The sequence below is a fragment of the Hippocampus comes genome, unplaced genomic scaffold (genome assembly GCF_001891065.2).
Source record: "Hippocampus comes isolate QL1 unplaced genomic scaffold, H_comes_QL1_v1.1 scaffold490, whole genome shotgun sequence".
Taxonomy (NCBI): domain Eukaryota; kingdom Metazoa; phylum Chordata; class Actinopteri; order Syngnathiformes; family Syngnathidae; genus Hippocampus; species Hippocampus comes.
Window position 1 is genome coordinate 93,996 of NW_017805887.1, and position 21,846 is coordinate 115,841.

Genomic DNA, 21,846 nt, shown 5'->3' on the forward strand with positions numbered 1-21,846 from the left:
CAAATTTCCTGGTACGTCTCTTGCAAATTATGAGCTTGCAGCGTCCCCTAGAGAAAGAAACCGAAACAGCAAGTGGATTTGATCAGTACAGTGTTGAATCTGACATTTCGTTGGATTTTAATTAATTATCACAATCACTGCCCACTTCATTGCGTTATCTTAAATACCCATTATTTTTTTTAAGTCGTTATACCTTTGCTTGATATTTGGAGAACACTACACACAAACTAATTATATTGGGCTTTTTGGTGAAATTGCAGGATGAAATTAAAATGCACCTTTTAGGTGTAAAATAATTTGGCAGAATGAAATTATATTAGAGAGATTGTATAAATTCTGTCAATATCAGCCTTCGTGAAAAACTGTACTTTTTGGATGCCACCCGAAATGTTTCAGCTTTTGCGACCCGGAAATTGTGTGACGTCATGGTGAATGTAATCTATTTGACAAATGTCAAAACATGTGTTGGTGGACACATGTTGACTAAATTACAAAATAAAACAAGCAAATAATTAATAATAAAACTACAGTATTTTCCTGGAATATTCTCTTGTTAATTGAGTTTCGCTATTCCCTTCCATTTTTTTGAAGGCGGGGCTTCTAATTTTAGTGATCAACAATATTTGAAAAAAAACGTCTGAGGTTAAATCTTTGAACATAATAAAAAGTAAATTATACTTAGAAAGAAATGTTTGTGCTTATTTTGCACCATAACTTATGTGAAGAGTGTCATTATTTTATTGTATTATTTCACTTCGGCACCCCTCCCTCCTTTAGACTTGGTTTGTTCCACTCCAGTTTGAAGCTCAGAGCGGGAGGAGTTTTCCCCAATGTCGCTGTTGTGTTGTCGGAAGTTGACGTTTTGGGACTAAAAATAAGCATAAATGACCCACAATAAGTCTCTCCTTTTTTTATTTCACAACGGCGACGAAGACTATTAAATATGGAGATAAAACGTTGGTTTTAAATCTCACAGGTCGCCAATGTAAGCGCTTGCTAGCTTAGCTTTGGCTGCGATTTTCCAACATTGTCGGATATGAAAAGCGTCGAGCTTCGTGTTTGAATCTCTCACTCTCGCCCTGTCTCGCTCTCTTTCACACACACACAGTGTTACAGTAAATAATCGATCAAGTTATTATTTTACATCGATAGGTCTTTTTTTTTCCTTCACGAAATGGACGCGACGACTTGTTTGAAGTCTCTGCTGCTCGCCACGCAGCAGTATGAAGGCGGCAGGAGCGCTCAAAATGCGGCGCAGCTTCTTAAACAAGTGGAGGTGACTCACTTTTAAACCTCTTCTGTCATTTATTTGAAATATATAATTGCTCTATTTCGTGCTGTAAATTGATTTTATGGTGTTTTCGGTATTACGGTAACTCGAGAATCACGTGACTGTACAGTATTCATTGTGCAACCTACAAGGTCAGAACGATTTTTAAAAATCATCAAATTGCGATTTTCTTCTAGATTTTTTCCCCCAAGTTCAAATGACCAAAGAATTATACGAAAGATCGTTGATCTGCTTCACTTTGCGTTAACATGGACTTCTATGTGTTCACTATGACTACTGTACTTCACAAAATTTTACCCCAAAAGTGTGCCGCGAGCATAAATCATGAAGTTATAAATCAGATTACAATGCGCACATCTGGGACTTTGACCCGTCAAAATTTTCATGTAATAGTGATGCAAGCAAGCAGTTTGGGGGACTGGTTAGCGCGTCTGTCTCCCAGTGCAAAGGTCTCGGGTTCGATACCAGGCTCCAGCCTTCCTGTGTGGTGTTTGCATGTTCTCCCCTTGACTACCTGGGTTAGGGCGGGTGCTGCCTTGCTGCCCGCAATCGGCTGAGATTGGCTCTAGCACGCCTGTGACCCTTATGAGGATACGCGGCTCAGATAACGGATGGATGAAAAAGTGATACGTTAACATGTGGACTGCAAGTCCTAAGCACTGAACTTATCTAGACACTAAAATATATAAAATACAGTTTTCACTGCATATCTGACATTCAACGAAAAAGACTTTTTCAAATGAACTTTGACAAAAAGAAAGCAAAGCCACTTTTATTAAACAGTTTTTAATGTTTGCAGGAGGTTTCCTCCCTCAAATGTGACCAGCTGCTTTCTTCGGGTCAGCTGCTGCCCATAGAGTGTGTCCGTGGGCTTGTGGAGCTCACCGGCAACGCAAACACCTGTCCCACCGTGGCCGGTGCCATCTTATCCCTACTGGCGCAGCTTGGTACGGTACACTTCTTCATTTCTTTGAAATAAACTTCTCACGGACTTGATCATATTCAACATGTCATCTCCTTGCAGCTTGTGATGATGACAGCAGGAAGATCCTACACTCTAACTTCAACCTCACCAGCATCCTGGCCCTGCTTGTGCATCGCCACAGTGCCACCCCCGGAGACCCTTTGATACTGCAGGTTGGTTATCTCAATCCTCGGGATTAGTTTTATCTGCACCGGCAATAAGTGAAAATCACCAATGCAGTCGTGCTTGCCCTATTGTGGTTTATGTTGTGTGGATTCACTGTATGGGCAGATTTTTAAAACACCTTTTAAAGCCACACATAAGTCACAGATAGTACCGTGCAGAACATGAGGATGGCGACCCCAAGTGGACAGAATTAATACCCACACCTCACTGGTATATTTTGTATTCTTGGGACTTTGTGTTACACACACACACACACACACACACACACACACACACACATATACATATATATGTATATATTGTCACTGCGTCACAGGTTCTGTGGGGGTACTTTAATGCATTTTTGTCTGTGCGAAGAGTTTACAGTTGCTGCAGAAGCTAACCTACAGCACTCGCATCTTCCCATCCTCAAGCCACGTCCACGAGCTCATCGGCTTCCTCATGTCCAACATGTAAGACGGACTTCCGCAGGCGCATCTCAACAGATTCAACAAAAGCTAATCCTGACCTAATTTGTGTTATAAAATTCAGTTGTAATGTTCAACAAGGTTTTCGTCCACGATTAGATACAGTCAGCAAAATTATAAAAACAAAACATTTCACTTTGTGTGTCTGTGTGTAAGTCTAATATAGTCTATGTACTGAGTTTCACTTTTTGGCATTTTTATGCACCTTACATGCACATACACACACATGGAGTTCAAGTTTTGGCCAGTCACACCGAGCTGCGTCTTTCCTGGCAGCCAGTCGGATTGCGATGACATCATCATGCCGTGCCTGGGCCTGATGGCCAACCTTTGTCGAACTAACCCCGCCGTGCAGAGTCACATCAAGTCTCTGGTGAGCGGCCCACTGTGTCGTGTGTTTCCTTGGGAGAGTTCGACATAGAGTTAGGAGGGAGGAGTAAAATACAACTGAATTGTTGTTTTTTTTTCCAAAATTCACAAAAACAGGACACCGTGAAGCCGTTTTATCGGACGCTGATCCGCTTTCTGGCCCACAACAGTCTGACCGTGGTGGTCTTCACGTTGTCCATCCTGGCCAGCCTGACTTTCAACGAGAAGGTCGGAGAGAAGGTGGGTGTGGCAACGGTTGCCGTGGTGATTTGTTGATTGTGTGTTTCGTGCGTTAGTTTGTGTTTTTTTTTTTGTGATGGTGTGTTTTTGTTTCAAACTTTTTCATGTGTGTGTGTGTGTTTCTGTGCATGTTGTTCATGTTGCCAAACGTTCTATGTTAGTCTGTTTTTGTGAATGTGTTGATGTGTCTCTGGTTTTATTTTCGCGTGAGTTTGTGTTTTTCTGTGTGCTTCCTTGTGTTTGTGTAAGATTCATGATATGTCTTTCCCCGTGTGTGTTCCTGCCACAGCTCTTCGATGCCAAAAACATCCACCAGACCTTCCAGCTGGTCTTTAACATCATCGTCAACGGCGACGGCACGCTGACCCGAAAGTACTCGGTTGATCTTCTGGTTGATTTGTTGCAGAACCCAAAAATTGCAGATTATCTCACTCGGTAATCACACACGCGCATTCGCCCATGCGTGTATGCCGTGTCTCAGTTCGTTTTGTTGCGGTCCGCAGGTACCGGCACTTGTCAGCATGCGTCGATCAGATTTTAGGACTGTTGCAGTCAAAAGATGCCGACTCAGCAGCCAAGGTGAGTTGTGTATCTGTACCTACGTGCGTTACAGGAGCGCACCGTCTGGAGCTTGGCTTTTGTGGGTCTACAGGTCCTGGAGCTACTCCTCGCCATGTGCGGCGTGTCGGGTCTGCGGCCGCTGCTTTGCCGGGTACTCTTCAAACCGGCGACAGTCAAACTGAAGGCGGCGCCGGAGCACAAGGCCAAGCCTGGGCTGGCGCTGGTGCAGTGGATCAGCTCGCCCGTGGCGGGCGCTGAGGCCTGCTCGCTCAAGGCGCTGCGGCTGCTCAAGGAGCTGCTGGAGGTTTGAATCATGCCATTCATTGACATCTTATGTTTGTGGACAAATGTAAGATTTCATTCAGGAAGTGTACCGGAGTGTCGATGAATTGAATTGTCTTACCTCAGGAGGCGTTGGGCGCCGCCATCATGCCAGACTCAACAGAGAGTTTTGTGGAGATGCTACTTCCTGTCCTGCTGGACTTTGTCAAGGGCCTGGACCCGCCCTCCCAAGGAGAAGCCCAACTGAGACAACACTGCGAGTGCGTCACTCACATCAACAGTGTGCTGCTCGATATCCTGGCCATGCGTTGACGTTGTCAATTTCGAGGCGGCAGTAGTAGTAGGCAAGCAGAGAAGACTTTCCTGGCTGTGATCTTCCACCACTGTCGCCGTTACGCCGTCTTTGTCACCTTACGTGCGTTGTTTGCTTCGTCCAAAAACACTTAACCAGTCCACTCATGTGCAGCAAAGACGTCACACAGTCGCTGGTATCAAACCAGGTGAGTGCCCAGCAGTGCCTTTTGCAGGTGGAAACACTTCTTGCTTGTTGTCACGGCAACAACGCCACGGCCTGCCTGCCCCCAGGCGCAGACAACAGCCTCAGGTCAGCCAATCAGCTGCCACCGTCGTCTTCCATGACACTGTATGATATATCATGACAACGCGTGTGCATGTGCGTTTGTAGTCAGGTGTGTGCGGAGGCTCTGCTCAGCACTTTGGTACTGATGAGCAAACTGCGGCAGCAGGTCAAGGATATGGAGACCGGCTTCTACCGTACACTGCAGGTGACCGCCGTCTTACTGCTCGTCGCCTCTGTGACGTTTTTCTCCTCATCCTCACTTTTTACCCCCCCCTCCATCTCATATGTATAGGACCAGAGGATAGCCACGCCCCTCGCTCTGGCCCTGACCTCGCATCACAGAGCGCACGTGCAGACCGGCCTCGCTCTGCTCTTAGAGGCCACGCCACTCCCGGACTTCCCCTCACTGGTGTGAGTCTCAGACTGTCCAATCAGGTTCAAGGGGGACGTATTTTGGAAAAGGGACTTTTTAAGATAAGATGACATTTATTAGGCCCACAACGGGAGCATTTGTCATAGGTTGATGGTCATAGTTTGTAGACAAATGCAGGAACGGGTAGAATATACAAAGTCCACATCGGTTCTTTTCGAATAAATACGCGATAAATGATGTCTCCTTTGAAGTGTGCCGCGGTCTTCCTCCAGGCTCGGGGACAGCATGGCCGCCAACAACGCTTACCGGCAGAGGGAAGCCGAGGTGCCCGTCAAGCGTATTCCCGTGCAGGAATTCCCTCCTCCTCGGACAAACGTCAATGGACTGGACATGTCCGGCGCTTCCAGCGGCATCCACAGCCTTGTGGAGAAGCTCCACGGCGTCTTGGAGGTCTCGAACGCATGTCATGTCAACTTTCCGACTGTTGTTGAGAGCATGACTGCGAGCTGAGTGCATATGGTTTGTAGCTGCAGGAGCCAGCCAAGGACATGCACTTGTCTGACATCATCGACGTCTACGAGCAGAAGCTCACCGCCCTCGCCGTAAGTCAAAAGAAGCCTTTTGCTAGTATGGATTTTGTTACCATGACAACTAGGGAGGGACTTGTAGGGCTGTATCGTGAGCCCCGAGTCTATGCATTGTTGTTGTTATTGAGAAAAAAAAAATACACGAGGTCAGAATTGTAATTTCCTTATTGGAAGCAGCACCTCATTCACCAAGATGCCGAATCACACCGCGCAGGTAGCAATCATGCATCCAACAAAACTTGATGCAGCTCTGCTTACCCTCTGGTTTTAATGTCAACGTCCTCACCTAACCCTCAGTCTGAGGAGAGTCGCCTTCAGGACCTGCTGGAAGCAAAAGCCGTGGCCCTGTCTCAGGCCGACCGCCTCATCTCACAGTATCACTTCCAACGAGCTCAGGCCGAGGCCGAGGTGAGCGCTTTTGTCCTTTGACTCGTCCGTCGGGAGAAAGAAGCCACCGTTGATGACGACGAAGTATAATTCGGCATCTGTGACGTGAAGGCTCGCAAGCTAGCCAGCCTGCTCAAGGAGGCGGAGCGGCGGCGTGAAGTCCTTCAGGGCGAGCTTGGCGTGCAGCTGGAGGAGGCGCGACGCTCCAAGGCCGACACGGAGGAGCTCCTGCAGCACAACGCCAGACTTCAACTGGACTCGGAGGAGCACCAGACCCTCAAAGGCGCCTATAACTCCCTGCTCCACAGGTCATTTTCGTAATAGATAACTATGTATAAGTGTTGAGTGATTCGGGAGTGAGGGAATGAGTGAATGATTCTAAACGAAGTTGCAGGAATCATTCATTCATTCCCGATTAATAACGTGGAATAAATACGGCCCGATGAGTCATCGGCTGTCTGATTTAATCGGCCCTTATGAGCTCTCTTTTCTCTCCGTTGTAAAGCTAAACACATTGATGTACAAAATGATGTGCTTGTCAGGTTCGACGAGAGCGAGTCTCTTCTGAAGGAGCTTCAGGCGGATCACGCCAACCTCAGCGAACACAACGACGCACTGAAGAAGAACCACCAAACTCTGCAGCTGCAGCACGACAAGTCGGCAATATGGCCAAATATTCACATGGCAATATGACAGTATTCGGTATCATGCGTTAGCTTTTGGCGTTTTGGTTCTCATGCTACCATTTGAGTTAATGCGTTTAGAATGTAGCATGTTGGTTGTTATGTTAGCATTGTAGCATTTTGGTTCCCATGCTAGCATTTGTTATTTGCGGCTTGCTCTTGTCAGGACCGTGTCGCTTTTGAAGGAGAAGGAGGATGAGATCAAGTCGCTGCATTCAGACATGCGGTTGAAAGAAGAGGACATAGCAGGTCAGATCTGCCTTTACGCTAACATGTAGCATATTAGCGGTAACATTACAATTTCCCTTCACGCGAGTTGTGCTTTGGCGTCAGCTCTGCGAGGTGACCTCCGGGTGGCAGCGGACAAACGGAGGGAGAGTGAGCAGCAGAGGCGGGAGCTGGAGGACATGCTGGATGCTTTGAGGAAGGAGCTGAGCAAGACGGAGCAGGCCAGGAAGGACGCCAGCATCAAGGTAACCACGACACCCGCCCTTCCCGCCAAGCTTCTGCGTCCAACAATCGTGCCCGTGCGCAGGCTTCGTCTCTGGAGCTGCAGAAGAGTCAGGTGGAGACCAAGCTCAAGCAGTGCGAGGACGAGCTCAACAAGCACTCGGCCATGATCGCCATGATCCACAGCCTGAGCAGCGGCAAGAAGAACGACGTCAACCTCTCGCTCTGATGGCCACCAACACCGGCGATAAATCTACGACAGTCGACCCGCGAAAGCAACAACAAACGCAGCAGACACAGCCACAACAACGGCAACTCAGCCCTGACCCAAATGATTTTTAATGAAAACGACTCTTTATTGTATTTAAATAGCCTTTTATTGTATTTGTCAAATAAATGTGTACTCGTGCAAAACAAAAATGTGTGCGACATTGAATGAGTTTTGATGCAACTGTTGTGTTTCGCAGTACAGGGTGACCAAGTGGTACTGCTTTCTATTTTCTGCCATCCGTGTTTCTGCAGCTGCCGACTGTCAATCGAAGGGACTTTGGCACAAGGTCAGAAAGAAGACGGACAAACACGTTCTTCCTCACAAAACACAAGCGCAACATGAAGCCCGTCGGTGTGCTCCTGCTTGCGCTGCTCTTGCCTGGTCAGTTTCCATTTTTGAAATTGTTCTCTCATCATGACGTCATTTGTTGTTACATTGGAACTGCTTTGCGTGTTTTTTTTAGTCCACTTTTAGAATTATTAACCTACGTTGATGCTAATAATTGTCAAATTGTGTCTGGTCGAGTGAAGAACGTAATGTGGATGCTGGGCTGTCAAACTGAGATGAATCCAGATTTGATTCAAATTAGGTGGCAGTGTAAACTTTAGTGACTGTTGAAATTTTACGTGTTCACCACATTTATTTAGCGACTGTCGTTTGTTTCTCTTGGTGGCAAATGTCTGCCTTGGCGGAGGTTTCGAGTCTGGCTTTAGCAGTTAGGGAGGAGGAAGCAGCTGTTGTGTGAAATTGGAGAGCTTGAACGTGCCAGAGGCTCTTTGGGAACGTCATTGCTTCTCAAACTGGGGGCCCGCCCCCCAAATATATTAGCAATAAATGAAGTGGAATCGTTTTAAAAAGTGCATCGCTGCAAGTGGGGACCGGTGCCTCATTGAAAATAACGTCTGTGTCTTTTCCACTTTGAGGGGGATAAAAATAGTTTTATGGCTGGGTCAGAAAGTTGACTAAGTCAACCACAAAATATAGGTCGACACTTTATTCTATGATTTTGTTGAGAGATCGCCGAGTACCGGGGTATAACGGCCTATATTTACGGTATTGAGTACTCTGGGAAAAAAACTGGAGCCTGTCGATATGAGCCACCGATACTTCAAGCAAAAAAAAAAAAATCATCCACTGAGTAAGTCCTCCTTGGCAGTAGTTGGCGCTATAACTCTGCAAATCATTATCTGCTTCAGAAAGAAAGGCCTTCACATTTTTTTGCCCTTGTGTTAAATTAAAATTTAAAAGTACTTGAGGTATCGGTACTCGTATCATTGATTACTCAAAGTGTGGTACGAGTGCTTATCCGTGCTCGTACAAAATTTGGATTTTGTGATATATTATTTTTCCTGAAAATAGGCAGCTTTTAAAACCCCGTGGCATTCAGGGGAGCATGTGGTCGTTTGTTTAAACACTCCCCGAGCACACGACTTGTGAAAGGCTGCATCAAACGTACCATGTTGTTCATTAGTCACATTCAGATTGTGTTCTTGTGTGTGTTACTGGCTATTAACCTTTAAGCGTGTATGCATATAGTGTGCTGGTGCCGGAACGAGGAAGAGCGCCTGATCAACCACCTGTTGAAGGAGCGCGGCTACAACAAGGAATTGCGCCCCGTGGAGAGACAACAGGACGCCGTCGATGTCTACCTCGCACTCACGCTCTCAAACCTCATCTCCTTGGTACAAACACACACACACGTGTTGGATGGATTGATGGGGCAGATAATTGGATGAGCAATGCGAGCCCGAAGGCTGTTTGACGTCAGCCATAAGGAATAGATGACGTTTTCCTCTCGTGCTACTGGTTTATCTAGAAAGAAGTAGACGAGACCCTCCTCACCAACGTCTGGATCGAGCACGTAAGTTCTCCTCGTCGAAGACGCTCAGTCGCACCGTCTGCCCAATGCACCCGTACAATTACCGTGTTTCTTTTTTTTTTTTTGTGCGCGCGCGTCAGACGTGGATAGACTACCGGCTGACGTGGAACACGAGCGAGTTCGACGGCATCAAGATGCTGCGCCTGCCGTCGAACATGGTGTGGCTGCCCGAGATCGTGCTGGAAAACAAGTGAGAGCGGGAGCTGGGTTGGGAATCACTCGTTAGCCACTCATCAGGGAGTGTTGGAATCATCATGTCAGTCCGAGAGTCAACTACAGTACATAGTCCACGATACAAAAATTCCTACTGTTGAATCACTATTGAGAGATTTTTAGTGTACATTTTAAGGAATTGTCTAGCTCCCTCGTATATATAAAGAGAAACACTTTAGAGCAATTTCTAAGGAGTTCTGAATGAGAGTGTTCTCCCTTTTCCCCTCACCCAGTAACGACGCCCAATTCCAGGTGGCCTACTACTGCAATGTGCTAGTTGAGTACACTGGGCTGTGCTACTGGTTGCCCCCCGCCATCTTCCGCTCGTCCTGCTCCATCAACGTCAACTATTTCCCGTTCGACTGGCAGAACTGCACCCTCAAGTTTACGTGAGATTGCTAACAGCGTTTTTTTTAATGTATACAGCAGACCCATTTCCGTCGCAGGTGTGAAATGTTTTTTTTTTTTTTTTTTTTTTCAAATTTATTGATTCAGACACATTTTCACAGTGAGCCGTTGATTGCAAATGATAGGATACCTGTCTAAAAGGGAACGCAGGCGGAAGCGTGCGAGTATTTTCAACAAAACATTTCTCCTCATAATACTGGTGCAAAACAATCCTGTGCCACCATCTAGCGGCTGACAGTGCAATTACACCTAAAATACTGTAAAGTGCAGGAAGAACAAAAGTGATGGAAGTTGGTTTACTTTATGCGCATACCGTGTTGGGCCGTCCTTCTGTCTCTGTTGAACTGACGTTGTGCATCCCTGTGTCTTTGCAGCTCCTTGACGTATAACGCCAAAGAGATCCAAATGCTCCTGAAGACGGACACGGATGACATCATCACGTGGACGGTAGAGTGGATCATCATCGACCCGGCCAGCTGGACAGGTGAGCGCCTCGTACTCGACGCCTCGGGATTCGATTTACCCTAGACATGACACGCGCTACCTCCCCCCACTATGATCGACCGTCAGAGAACGGCGAATGGGAGGTGATCCACCGTCCGGCTAAGAGGAACACCTACAAACACATTCCCATGGAGAGCAACAAGCACCAGGACATCACTTTCTACCTCGTCATCAAACGCAAGCCGCTTTTCTACATTGTCAACATCATCATACCCTGCGTGCTCATCTCCTTCCTGGCCTCGCTCGTCTACTACCTGCCCGCAGACAGTCAGTTAGCATTTATACACCAACGCTTCTGTAACAGAAGGAGCATCATGAAAAGTTCCCTTTACTGTCATGCCCCGGGCTCTTTTAAATCATGTCATTGCTTTAAATGTGTGTGTGTGTGTGTGTGTGTGTGTGTGTGTGTGTGTGTGTGTGTGTGTGTGTGTGTGTGTGTGGGTGTGGGTGTGTAAGGTGGTGAGAAGATGACGTTGTCCATCTCTGTGCTGCTGGCGCAGTCTGTATTCCTGTTGCTGATCTCTCAAAGGCTTCCGGAGACTTCCCTCTCCGTCCCGCTCATTGTCAAGTAAGACACACACACACACACACACACACACACACACACACACACACACACATTGTGTACATGATTTGTTTGTTGTTGTTGTTTTTTTAAAGCTAACATTGTTCCTCAGGTACCTGATGTTCATCATGGTGCTGGTGACAGTGGTGGTCTTAAACTGTGTGGTGGTACTCAACCTGCACTTTAGGAGCCCCAGCACACATGTCATGTCTGGGTGGACCAAGAGGGTAGAACACACACACACAGTTTTGCATTTCCCATGTTTTGTGTTGCTTGAGGCACGACACATCTTGTGTTTAAAAGAAAAAAGAATCGCACACTGTCACCAAATAAAAATGTCACAAAAAGTATATACGCTTAATGCTAACGTACGATAGAAAATCCCAATGACATGATTTAAAAGAGACATGCTAATGTTAGCATCGATAGTGTGGTTTTACGACCCTTTAGGTATCGGTTAAAGTAATGTTTAATCACAAATTGCTAAACAACTCATTAAGATAAATATAACAATACTCACAGGTGTATATTCTTTATCCTCTATGATAAAATAACATAATAGTGCAGCTCATTGAGTATTAGCAGTCGAAGGCGTCGATTGTTCTTCATTATTGTGTGCACTCTTATCATTCTGTTTTTATAAACAGCACCACAAGTGCTGGAATTTCAGTTGTAGTCGAACCAACGCGTTTTCGTCACAGTTGTTCCTAGAGCGACTTCCTCGCCTCCTGCTCATGTCCCGGCCGGCGGAGTCCGAGCCGTACTGGGACGGCGCTTTGCAGCGGCGCTCCAGCTCGGCGGGCTACATCGCGTCGGCTGAGGAGTACTACAGCGTCAAGTCGCGCAGCGACTTGATGTTCGAGAAGCAGTCGGTGAGACACGGGCTCGTGACACGGCCCACGCACGCAACAGGTATGCAAACGTTTGCTCAGCAACATTAGGCGGCAAACTACATTTTTTTTTTTTTTTTTTAATCCTTCAGTGAAAAAGCTGCAGGATGACGGCGGCGTGACCGAGCAGCTGTATGCAGAAATCAAGCCGGCGGTGGACGGAGCTAACTACATCATCAAACACATGCGAAACAAAAACGACTACAATGAGGTGAGCGGGTCATGTGATGATGTCATACACTCTTAACTCAGTGGTTGCTTGTCAGTTTCTGTTCCGCTCATTTGGAACCCTACTCATGTCGTCGTCAACGCCACCTAAACCGAAGTACTGCGCTACCCGGTTTCACAAACTGAAATTCTGAAATTGCGTTGGCCAACCTTCACAAAGTTTCTGCTCCACGCCCACAATGACACAAGTACCTGATTGGAAAGTACCAAACACTTTTGAGGCGTTTTATTTATTTATTTATTTTTGTCATTGCAGGAGAAGGACAACTGGAGCGGCATCGCTCGCACCGTGGACCGCCTCTGCCTCTTCCTCATTACCCCTGTGATGACCTTCGGCACCATAATCATCTTCCTGATGGGTCTCTACAACCACCCGCCGCCGCTGCCCTTTGCCGGAGACACTCACGACTACAGGGAGGAAAACCCGCGGCTGCTGTGATGTGAACGCGCACGCAAACACACACACACAGACACACCTCATTCTGCTTTCTTTGATCTTGTGTGGCTTGTTGTTTCCTTTCATTAGATGTGAAAAAAAAAATCCTCAGTAAACACGAATGTTTAACCTGATCAGTATTTGCGAAGGTGTAAGATGCCTCTTTAAAGTTCAACTCTCCTAGTCCCTCATTAAAAGTTTCTCCACTCTGCCTTAAAGGTTTTGTTTTTTTTCCCCCCCCAATGCTGCGACTCGAGTGTTTGCAGTACAACTCCTACAATCTGATCATCGGGCCGATGATGAGCTGATCCTTCCCCTGTTGCGTAAGTCGGTGAAGGCCCAATTTTCTTATCACGTGTTATGGATGAGTTTTCGTCCCCAATTTGCTGGGAAAATGTAAGCATTCAATGAGATCGAAACATACCAGAAGTGCATTTTTATTTGATTGTTTTATTGTCTTGCTTCAACAAGCGGTATCATATAAATATGGATGAAGTAGAAAAATAAAGTAATGTTCCTTTTTTTTTTCCAGAAAATCAACAGGGTTGAATCTCAGTTTTGTCATAATTGTCAAATTTAATCCAAAAAAATTATTTGTAGAAAAATATCACATTTTCAAAAGTGCATACAATTACCTCCCACTATGAATGTGACATACCATCGCATCCCGTTTACATCCTCAAATGAATTAAGTTGATTTTTAAAAAATACACGTTACAAAATGTGAATTGCAGGATTATTTCTATATTATGACTTGAGCTTGAATTTGCTAAATCAGCAACATTTTGCTTCATACTGCATAGCGTTCCCACCGGTCTCGTGACATAGTCCTTGGAAAATGGTAGCTCTTGTACTCATAAACTTACAATATCTCTGCCTTATAACACTAAAAGAGAGGAAGTCATGGTTGAGCCTTTTGTGTCAGCATCTTTCTCACTGACTTGTCTTCTTCTGGTGTCTTCTGGAATTTGCGCAACGTCCTCACTGGACAAAGGTGGTGAGAAGATGACGTTGTCCATCTCTGTGCTGCTGGCGCAGTCTGTATTCCTGTTGCTGATCTCTCAAAGGCTTCCGGAGACTTCCCTCTCCGTCCCGCTCATTGTCAAGTAAGACACACACACACACACACACACACACACACACACACACACACACACATTGTGTACATGATTTGTTTGTTGTTGTTGTTTTTTTAAAGCTAACATTGTTCCTCAGGTACCTGATGTTCATCATGGTGCTGGTGACAGTGGTGGTCTTAAACTGTGTGGTGGTACTCAACCTGCACTTTAGGAGCCCCAGCACACATGTCATGTCTGGGTGGACCAAGAGGGTAGAACACACACACACAGTTTTGCATTTCCCATGTTTTGTGTTGCTTGAGGCACGACACATCTTGTGTTTAAAAGAAAAAAGAATCGCACACTGTCACCAAATAAAAATGTCACAAAAAGTATATACGCTTAATGCTAACGTACGATAGAAAATCCCAATGACATGATTTAAAAGAGACATGCTAATGTTAGCATCGATAGTGTGGTTTTACGACCTTAAAAGTTTCTCCACTCTGCCTTAAAGGTTTTGTTTTTTTTCCCCCCCCAATGCTGCGACTCGAGTGTTTGCAGTACAACTCCTACAATCTGATCATCGGGCCGATGATGAGCTGATCCTTCCCCTGTTGCGTAAGTCGGTGAAGGCCCAATTTTCTTATCACGTGTTATGGATGAGTTTTCGTCCCCAATTTGCTGGGAAAATGTAAGCATTCAATGAGATCGAAACATACCAGAAGTGCATTTTTATTTGATTGTTTTATTGTCTTGCTTCAACAAGCGGTATCATATAAATATGGATGAAGTAGAAAAATAAAGTAATGTTCCTTTTTTTTTTCCAGAAAATCAACAGGGTTGAATCTCAGTTTTGTCATAATTGTCAAATTTAATCCAAAAAAATTATTTGTAGAAAAATATCACATTTTCAAAAGTGCATACAATTACCTCCCACTATGAATGTGACATACCATCGCATCCCGTTTACATCCTCAAATGAATTAAGTTGATTTTTAAAAAATACACGTTACAAAATGTGAATTGCAGGATTATTTCTATATTATGACTTGAGCTTGAATTTGCTAAATCAGCAACATTTTGCTTCATACTGCATAGCGTTCCCACCGGTCTCGTGACATAGTCCTTGGAAAATGGTAGCTCTTGTACTCATAAACTTACAATATCTCTGCCTTATAACACTAAAAGAGAGGAAGTCATGGTTGAGCCTTTTGTGTCAGCATCTTTCTCACTGACTTGTCTTCTTCTGGTGTCTTCTGGAATTTGCGCAACGTCCTCACTGGACAAAGAGTGAGGTTGCGCTTTACTGCAGCTTTGATTCGTCTTAGCTCGACTCGCTCACCTTTATAGATCAAGAATCCCGCGAGGCCGACAGACATGACCAGCAAGCATCCGAACACAGCGATTGTGCCGAGCAGCGATCGAAGCTTTGAGTCTGATGGAGGGAAGAAAAAAAAAATTGTCGGTACTCTTATTTGAACTCTCACTGATGTTCCGTTTGTCGGATGACCTGGACCGACTATGACTTGTGTTTGGGCTCGCACATTCAAAAGTTTAGTTTGATTACCTGATGTGACGATGACGTCCGTCTGCGTGACGTAGGTGACCCGATGTGTTCGGACTTCGCAGGTGTATACGCCCTGGTGGTCGGGCACCACGTTGGGCAGCTTGAGGTGTTGCCATGCCGAGCGTCCGTCTATCACGTGGATCTTCCACTGATCCGAAAGCGTAACTTGGTGCTGCAAGCCACTCGCTTTCATAAACAGGATGTCCTCCAAATGACGGAACCTCCATATCAGCTCAAAGTGGCTTAGATCTTGTGGAAAACTGCATGGAACCTTCACCTCACTGCCCGACGCTGCATGAATGGCATCTGCACAGGAGGTTTGTATGAGATTCTCAACAAATTTAAATGAGAAGGGTCTGGATGAAGTCGTCTGTACCTTCTATCCTGAGCCGAGCTGTATTTTTGTTCCTCTTACTGCTGAGCTCACATGTGAAGTCCACGTGGATGTTACCGTCAGCCTTCAGTTGCATGCAGCTCTCCACGTTATAAAAACCTGACTGCGTCTGCTCCACCTTCGTCTTGTTGTCGAAGAGCCTGCCATCCATGGGGGGGTCAGTGGACCAGTCCAGTGTGGGCACCGGGTAGATGCCATTAGCCCGACAGAACACGGCATTTTCACTCAGCTCCATGTGGACGTCCTGGATTGGAGCTGATGCCCGGAAAACAACACTTCAGCACATTTCAAAGTACTGTACTGTTGCGTGTGAAAAGTCCTCACCCACTGCCAGCTGCCGGAGGTGAGAAAAAGGAGGGGCCCTAAAATTCAACCCTGTGGAACGCCTTAAAACAGCAGAGCCAAGCAGGGCTCCGAATTACAAAGGCTTACACCCGTAGTTCTTGTTTGCTGACATCTGTGATGTACACAAGACAGTTTGTGGGCTCACCTTCCACATGGAGGTTGATGAAGGCCTCCCGAGTGTCTTGGAGGGTTCCGACGTAGCACTTGTACCTCCCTTCATCTTCAACCACGACGTCCTTAAGCAGCAAAGATGCGTTCCCCGCTGTGATCTTTTCCTTAAACAAGGATGTTCTTTCCCTGAAGTGCTTTCCCTGGTTGACCAGCTGATCTGAGTCATAATAAAAGGAGTGAACCTGGACCTGAACACCCCCAGGAGCGTGGTGAAACCAGTGGATAACCACGTCCTCTCCAACGGGGAAGCTCACCGCTAAAACACAACTCGTATTCCAACGGCACCAAACATCACTGACGTCTGCAAAACATCACCACGTAGAAAGCCGATTGGACCCAAAAGTGAAATTTCACATCGATTGCAATCACGGTCGCATGATCTCAAATGATATTGAAGTCACTAGCTCAATCTTACGTATTGTCGCACTGATTAATACAACAGACCCTAGCCTAGTAATTGTTGAGAATAAAACATGATTTTTTTGCTGCAGTTACTTGTTAACTTTGTCCACTGAGTCACAGCATTGCAGTCCATACGTGACATTTGCAAGCGAAAGCAAAAGTGTCAACGAAACAACACCCGGAACACCTGCGCAGTAAGTGAGCAATAAGGACATTTGATATAGAACACAAAAACCTTAAAGACGGCAGACAGTTGTGAAGCTTCTGCTTACCTCCGCAGATCAGACGCCACAGGAAGAAGTGGTAGGCTAAAAACAAGGCAGACGTCTTCGTCTTCATTGAGATGACTTGCTCAGTGGCAACTCGAACTGACACAGCCAAAGGAAACCTGCAGCATTCCATTCATGTGGTGTTCAAGGCAGGTGTTGTTTTGTTATTTTTGGAAAGGCGCACAACCAATTATTCTGCTTTCTTTTAGTCATGTGACATTCCCACAAATAGGCGGAAGTCCACATATCGATAATGTGATTTGTACCCGCCTTTCCATCTCAATCACAAAAAGCCCAATCATCCAATGTCTGCCAAGTTGATCCTGAGTGATTATCCTGTGCTGTGTGTTGAGAAATCTTTCCTCCCCGATATGCTCAGAAATTGCAACTGTTAAACCTGTTGAATATTTCTGATGTCATTAGGTTGCTCGCAAGTTCGAATTTACTTTATTAGATTTATTATTTTCATTTTGGATTTAGTTGGAAGATGTACCTTTAAAATTAGGCCCACACTTAGCATGGTTACAAAACAACAGGAGGACATCAACAGAAACAGAAAACGAGTAAGAGTTAAGAAAAACATGTCCCTTTAGCTGATACTTTCATTTCTGAGTGGACAAACCGGATTGACTGCTACATGCGCCTTTAATTCGCATTCTAGTGGTCACATTCTAAGGTCTGACCTTTTTCTTTAGGATGATGAACAGTGAAAGTCTTGGGCCCTTGCCCCTACTAGCTTAGTGTGGCCGTCGGCATGCAGCTCAAAGGGGGCATGTTGGATCTTCCCCCGTTCATTTCGATGAGTTGAACTTAATATGCACACCAAAGATGGATTCACACATACATAATGATTTTGAACTGCTGTTAGTCACAAAAATATCTCTCTTTAATGCCACGCGGAGTTAAACAGTGTTCTGTACCCTCTTTGTAAATTATTTTACTTTGAAGGAAACGGGTCCGGAAACAAAAGTCGTTCGTTTTTCCGGTACCTTTGCTAAGTGCTGCGAGCTTGCCGCTCTCGGATGCTCTGATTGTCGGACTGTACTTGAGCTGCACTCGTTGTTCACTCGGTCCCGGATAATAAAGCGGGCGAGCAGCTTCCACTCGGAGCCCCCCGCTCCAGCATCTTCTTCCCTGGTGACTTAACAAGCCTCAGGACCCCAACATTGGAACACCCCGGTCGCGAGGATGAACCCCCAGTGTGCCCGCTGCGGGAAGGTTGTTTATCCGACAGAGAAAGTCAGCTGCCTGGACAAGGTGAGCACTTTTTTTTTTCCCCGTCGGTCACTCTGCTTATCATCCAAATAAATAGATTTACGTCCACTTATTGAATTCAACATACAAGCTTTTATTTGCAAATGTTTGAAATGGCGAAGACGTTCCCGGTCGAGTAATTGAGACGTAAAAATGAAAAAGAAGCAAAGTGCATTCATCATAATTAACGTGCATCATCATTTCGTCATCTTCCCTCCGAAGTCTTCTTTTGTCAAACATTTCCCTACACTTTTGAGATAGTTTGTGTTCTTTGTCCCCAAATATGTTATACAAGCTTTAGTTAGCCATAAACATGTTGAAAGAGATAATTTAGCCGGTTTTTTTCAGCCCAAATGTGTTTATTAAAATCTCTATTTTTATTTTTAATCCAATTTAAACGCGTGTCTTTTTTTGTCTCATTGTCCAGAAACAAAAATAAAACCAAACAAGGAATTTCACATATTCCGTATACAGTAGTGAATTAAGCAAATTGATGATGATTGAAAGGTGGAAGAAGCCTGGATGTTCATCAACAAGACTTTTTCCACTTTTAAGAGAAACGCTTGATTTCATCAGCTGCAAATTCTTTCTCCCAAATCATTAAAAAAAAAAACATTGTTTTCAAACTTTAAACATCTTGGTTCCATTCTAACCGCTTATGTACTTACAGTGTATCACCTGATTAAGATTATTGGACAATCCTTTACAACATGCTGCTGCAACACACACACACACACACACACGCCCCATTTCACTGAATCGATGGCAGTTGCTTGATAACGAAACATTAAAAAAAAAATAGTTAATTATATGTTGTGTATTTAAAAGAAACAAGCTTCATGCTAAATCATAATCCGAAACACCATAGATGGGCTAACTAAGAGCATCGACATGGTGGAGGTATAAAGTGCGACGAAAAGAATTCAATATATTTATTTCTATTTTATATCGTTACTTATCGAGCGTCACATGCATAAATGATGGCATGCGGCGTCACGTTGATGAATTATTCAGCCTCGTTAAGTGTCTGCTGCACACGGCGTCGGATGACACAACAATAGCACCGAGTCTGCGACCAAACATCAAGCACGTTCATGTAGAAATTCTGAAATTGTTCTCACGCAGGCAGGTGTATCTTGCAATACTCCCTTACACCACTTGAGGTGAGAGTGAGTCCAACAAATAAACAAGCTGCTGCTTTGACTGCTGCTCAGCTTGTTGTCATGACAACATGCCAGGAAGTTTCTAGAACAAGGATGTCCAAAGTTTTTCTCCTGAGTTAAACTTTAAATAAATAGGCAAGATTTTCAAAATTTGCTCCTAACTTCCTCATGTTAATTTTTCATTAGTATATGCGACGGGCGGCAAATGGCCTCTGAATTAGACTTTGGACAGCCTTGCTCTGGAATGGTCCTTGTATGAAGATTGGCACATACACAGGAATGGAAAATTGGAGAATGTGTGTTTCTAAACAATGGCTATGTGTATGTGTGCACGTAGAACTGGCACAAAGGCTGCTTCCACTGCGAGGTTTGCAAGATGACCCTCAACATGAAGAACTACAAAGGTTACGACAAGAAGCCCTACTGCAACGCGTGAGTCGGCCCTCTCTCCCATTGTGTGGGTGTGTGGGTGTGCGCGCATTCTCTTACAAATGACACACTCCCTCAGTCCAAGCAGCTTTTTTTGCATGTACACGCCGCATTCGAAAAATGAAGTCGATGATGAAAGTGAGAACGGCGGGACAATGGAGAATGGTTAGCATGTCCGCCTCACAGTTCTCAGGTTCACGGTTCAAATTTCCTGTCTGTGTGACCTTCCCGCGTGTCATTTGCATGATGTCCGCGTGCTCAAATGGCTTTTTTTCCTCCCACGTTAGCATGTTAGCTTCATTGTACACTAAGGAATGGCCCGTCGGGTTTCGATGCGAGTGGAATGACGCCTACGGTAACACGCACACTCTTTTGTTTCTCGGCCTTTTCCGAACAATTGTCGGCGCGCACACCCGCTGTTTCCTTAAGTCCTGCCGTTCGTCATTTTGATGCTGTGACTTTATTTAGAGCAGCATACAAAGCAGCATCCTGTCACATTGTGTGCGCAGGTTGGAGATATCATCAAAGCGGACTTGAAATCAGACAGGCTGACTTGGGGCGGGGGGAAAAAATGGCCTCGGACATTACACATGACATCATACATGACTTTATATGCATCCGTGCGTTCATTTTTCGAATCATCACATACGATACATAATATTTTTATGTGTTTTTTTTTTTAAATAAAGAAATACAGCCCTGTATTGCACTGCATGTCCACATCATCAAGCACGATCATGTAAATAAACTTTATTAAGTATAATTATTGGATGTACTATGGCGTGGGCGAGTGACTGATGTCCGGAACTTGGCCGATTAGCAAGCGCGTGAGCGTTTAGGTGAGACGTGGCCTACAGCAGAGTGTTGTCATTGGGTATTCGGCTGCTTGGACCGTTCAATAAATGTTTATATCTTTATATTTGGGCACTTGTAAGAAAAATTACTTTATTTAATTACTATATTTGTCATTCAAGAATTGGTTCATGCCATATAAATAAATGCATTTTTAATTATGATTATGACATGCAGACATTATCCCAAGACATCCTTCACGACTGTGGCTGATACGCCGGAGAACCTGCGACTGAGGCAGCAGAGTCAGCTGCAGAGTCAGGTCCGTAAAATATCCTACGGAAATATTGAGATGAATGACGAACACCATCGTGAGTGCCGCAACATTTCCTCACCCGCCGCAGGTGAATTACAAGAAAGATTTTGAGGAGAGCAAAGGTCGAGGCTTCAGCATCGTGTCCGACACGCCTGAGATGCAACGACTGAGACGCACGCAGGAACACATCAGTAACGTATGTGCCGGAGGTGGAAACACAAAGCGCACGCGCGTACATGGGACGGTGATGATAAAAAAGTCTACACCCCCTTGTTCAAAATGTCAGGTTTTTGCAAGATGAACCATTTGAAAACCTTTCCCACTGCAAATATGGCCTATGTTACTTCTCCGGAATATTTTGATAGGATCCCACAAAATGAGGCAGATTAGCGACAGGTGCAGCTCTGGAGGGGAACGCCCTCCACTCCTGCCATACACTGAATTAACAAACAGGACATGAACATGACAGCCTATAAACTGTGTGCCTCAAATTAAAGTTCAGATGTTCTAGCCATCTTTTATGATCATATTAATGAGTTGAACAAAAGCTTTGAAATTCTTTGTGGTCTCATTTTACATGTAGCAATCATATGGGGTGAACAGGGGTGTGTAGACTTTTTCAACCCACAGTATTTATGTGCATACTATAAGTGGGGTGCGAAGAGGATGAATGGATGTGGTGCAGTTTTGTCAGTGAGCGCGTGCGTGCGCGCGCTCACACACACACACTCACACACACTCATTCTCCACTGAGTGCGAGATGGAGGCGACAACAGCACCGAAGCGGAGCATCGGGTAAATTGTAAGTAACTTTTTTTTTTTTTTTAATCTTTTGGTTTTGAACTGACCACCCGGGGAGCTAGGATTGG

The 21,846-nt window shown here is 45.2% G+C and overlaps 3 protein-coding genes and 1 long non-coding RNA gene across 7 annotated transcripts in view; 3 read left to right on the forward strand and 1 right to left on the reverse strand.

The window, feature by feature from the left end:
* Positions 1 to 685: 685 nt before the first annotated feature.
* On the forward strand, positions 686 to 7,777 carry cip2a (cellular inhibitor of PP2A). Of its 2 annotated transcripts, XM_019889544.1 has the most exons (22): positions 686 to 1,276; positions 2,091 to 2,238; positions 2,316 to 2,428; positions 2,799 to 2,893; positions 3,185 to 3,281; positions 3,395 to 3,517; positions 3,807 to 3,952; positions 4,021 to 4,096; positions 4,170 to 4,382; positions 4,487 to 4,652; positions 4,817 to 4,964; positions 5,046 to 5,145; positions 5,233 to 5,351; positions 5,586 to 5,763; positions 5,841 to 5,915; positions 6,198 to 6,308; positions 6,399 to 6,595; positions 6,830 to 6,943; positions 7,137 to 7,219; positions 7,304 to 7,443; positions 7,506 to 7,661; positions 7,702 to 7,777. In XM_019889544.1, exons 1-21 carry the CDS (start codon positions 1,175 to 1,177, stop codon positions 7,647 to 7,649), a joined length of 2,688 nt encoding a protein of 895 aa, XP_019745103.1. In that variant the 5' UTR covers positions 686 to 1,174; the 3' UTR covers positions 7,650 to 7,661; positions 7,702 to 7,777. The 2 variants fall into 2 exon arrangements, with proteins under 2 accessions (XP_019745103.1, XP_019745104.1); XM_019889545.1 differs by lacking the exon at positions 7,702 to 7,777 and having other exon boundaries at positions 5,847 to 5,915; positions 7,506 to 7,674.
* A 180-nt stretch (positions 7,778 to 7,957) lies between these two features.
* Positions 7,958 to 13,976, forward strand: chrnd (cholinergic receptor, nicotinic, delta (muscle)). Of its 2 annotated transcripts, XM_019889572.1 has the most exons (13): positions 7,958 to 8,072; positions 9,228 to 9,373; positions 9,508 to 9,552; positions 9,651 to 9,760; positions 10,017 to 10,172; positions 10,566 to 10,675; positions 10,762 to 10,962; positions 11,152 to 11,263; positions 11,373 to 11,487; positions 11,962 to 12,172; positions 12,243 to 12,361; positions 12,635 to 12,830; positions 13,926 to 13,976. In XM_019889572.1, the coding sequence occupies exons 1-12, from the start codon at positions 8,030 to 8,032 to the stop codon at positions 12,815 to 12,817; spliced, it is 1,551 nt and encodes a 516-aa protein (XP_019745131.1). In that variant the 5' UTR covers positions 7,958 to 8,029; the 3' UTR covers positions 12,818 to 12,830; positions 13,926 to 13,976. The 2 variants fall into 2 exon arrangements, with proteins under 2 accessions (XP_019745131.1, XP_019745130.1); XM_019889571.1 differs by lacking the exon at positions 13,926 to 13,976 and having other exon boundaries at positions 12,635 to 13,025.
* Positions 9,635 to 10,598, reverse strand: LOC109527567 (uncharacterized). Its single transcript, XR_002170542.1, has 2 exons — positions 10,505 to 10,598; positions 9,635 to 9,749 (listed from the first exon to the last, which is right to left on the reverse strand). It is a non-coding gene; the product is annotated as an uncharacterized LOC109527567 (long non-coding RNA).
* Positions 13,977 to 17,973: 3,997 nt separating the features above from the next.
* nebl (nebulette) overlaps positions 17,974 to 21,846 on the forward strand; it is a 36,231-nt gene continuing 32,358 nt past the window's right edge. Inside the window, exons 1-4 of one of the 2 annotated variants that reach the window (XM_019889576.1) lie at positions 17,974 to 18,280; positions 19,778 to 19,872; positions 20,899 to 20,983; positions 21,066 to 21,173. In XM_019889576.1, coding sequence (XP_019745135.1) covers positions 18,212 to 18,280; positions 19,778 to 19,872; positions 20,899 to 20,983; positions 21,066 to 21,173 — 357 coding nt within the window. In that variant the 5' untranslated portion in view covers positions 17,974 to 18,211. The remainder of the gene's footprint in view (positions 18,281 to 19,777; positions 19,873 to 20,898; positions 20,984 to 21,065; positions 21,174 to 21,846) is intronic. The other variant, XM_019889577.1, reaches the window with a different exon arrangement.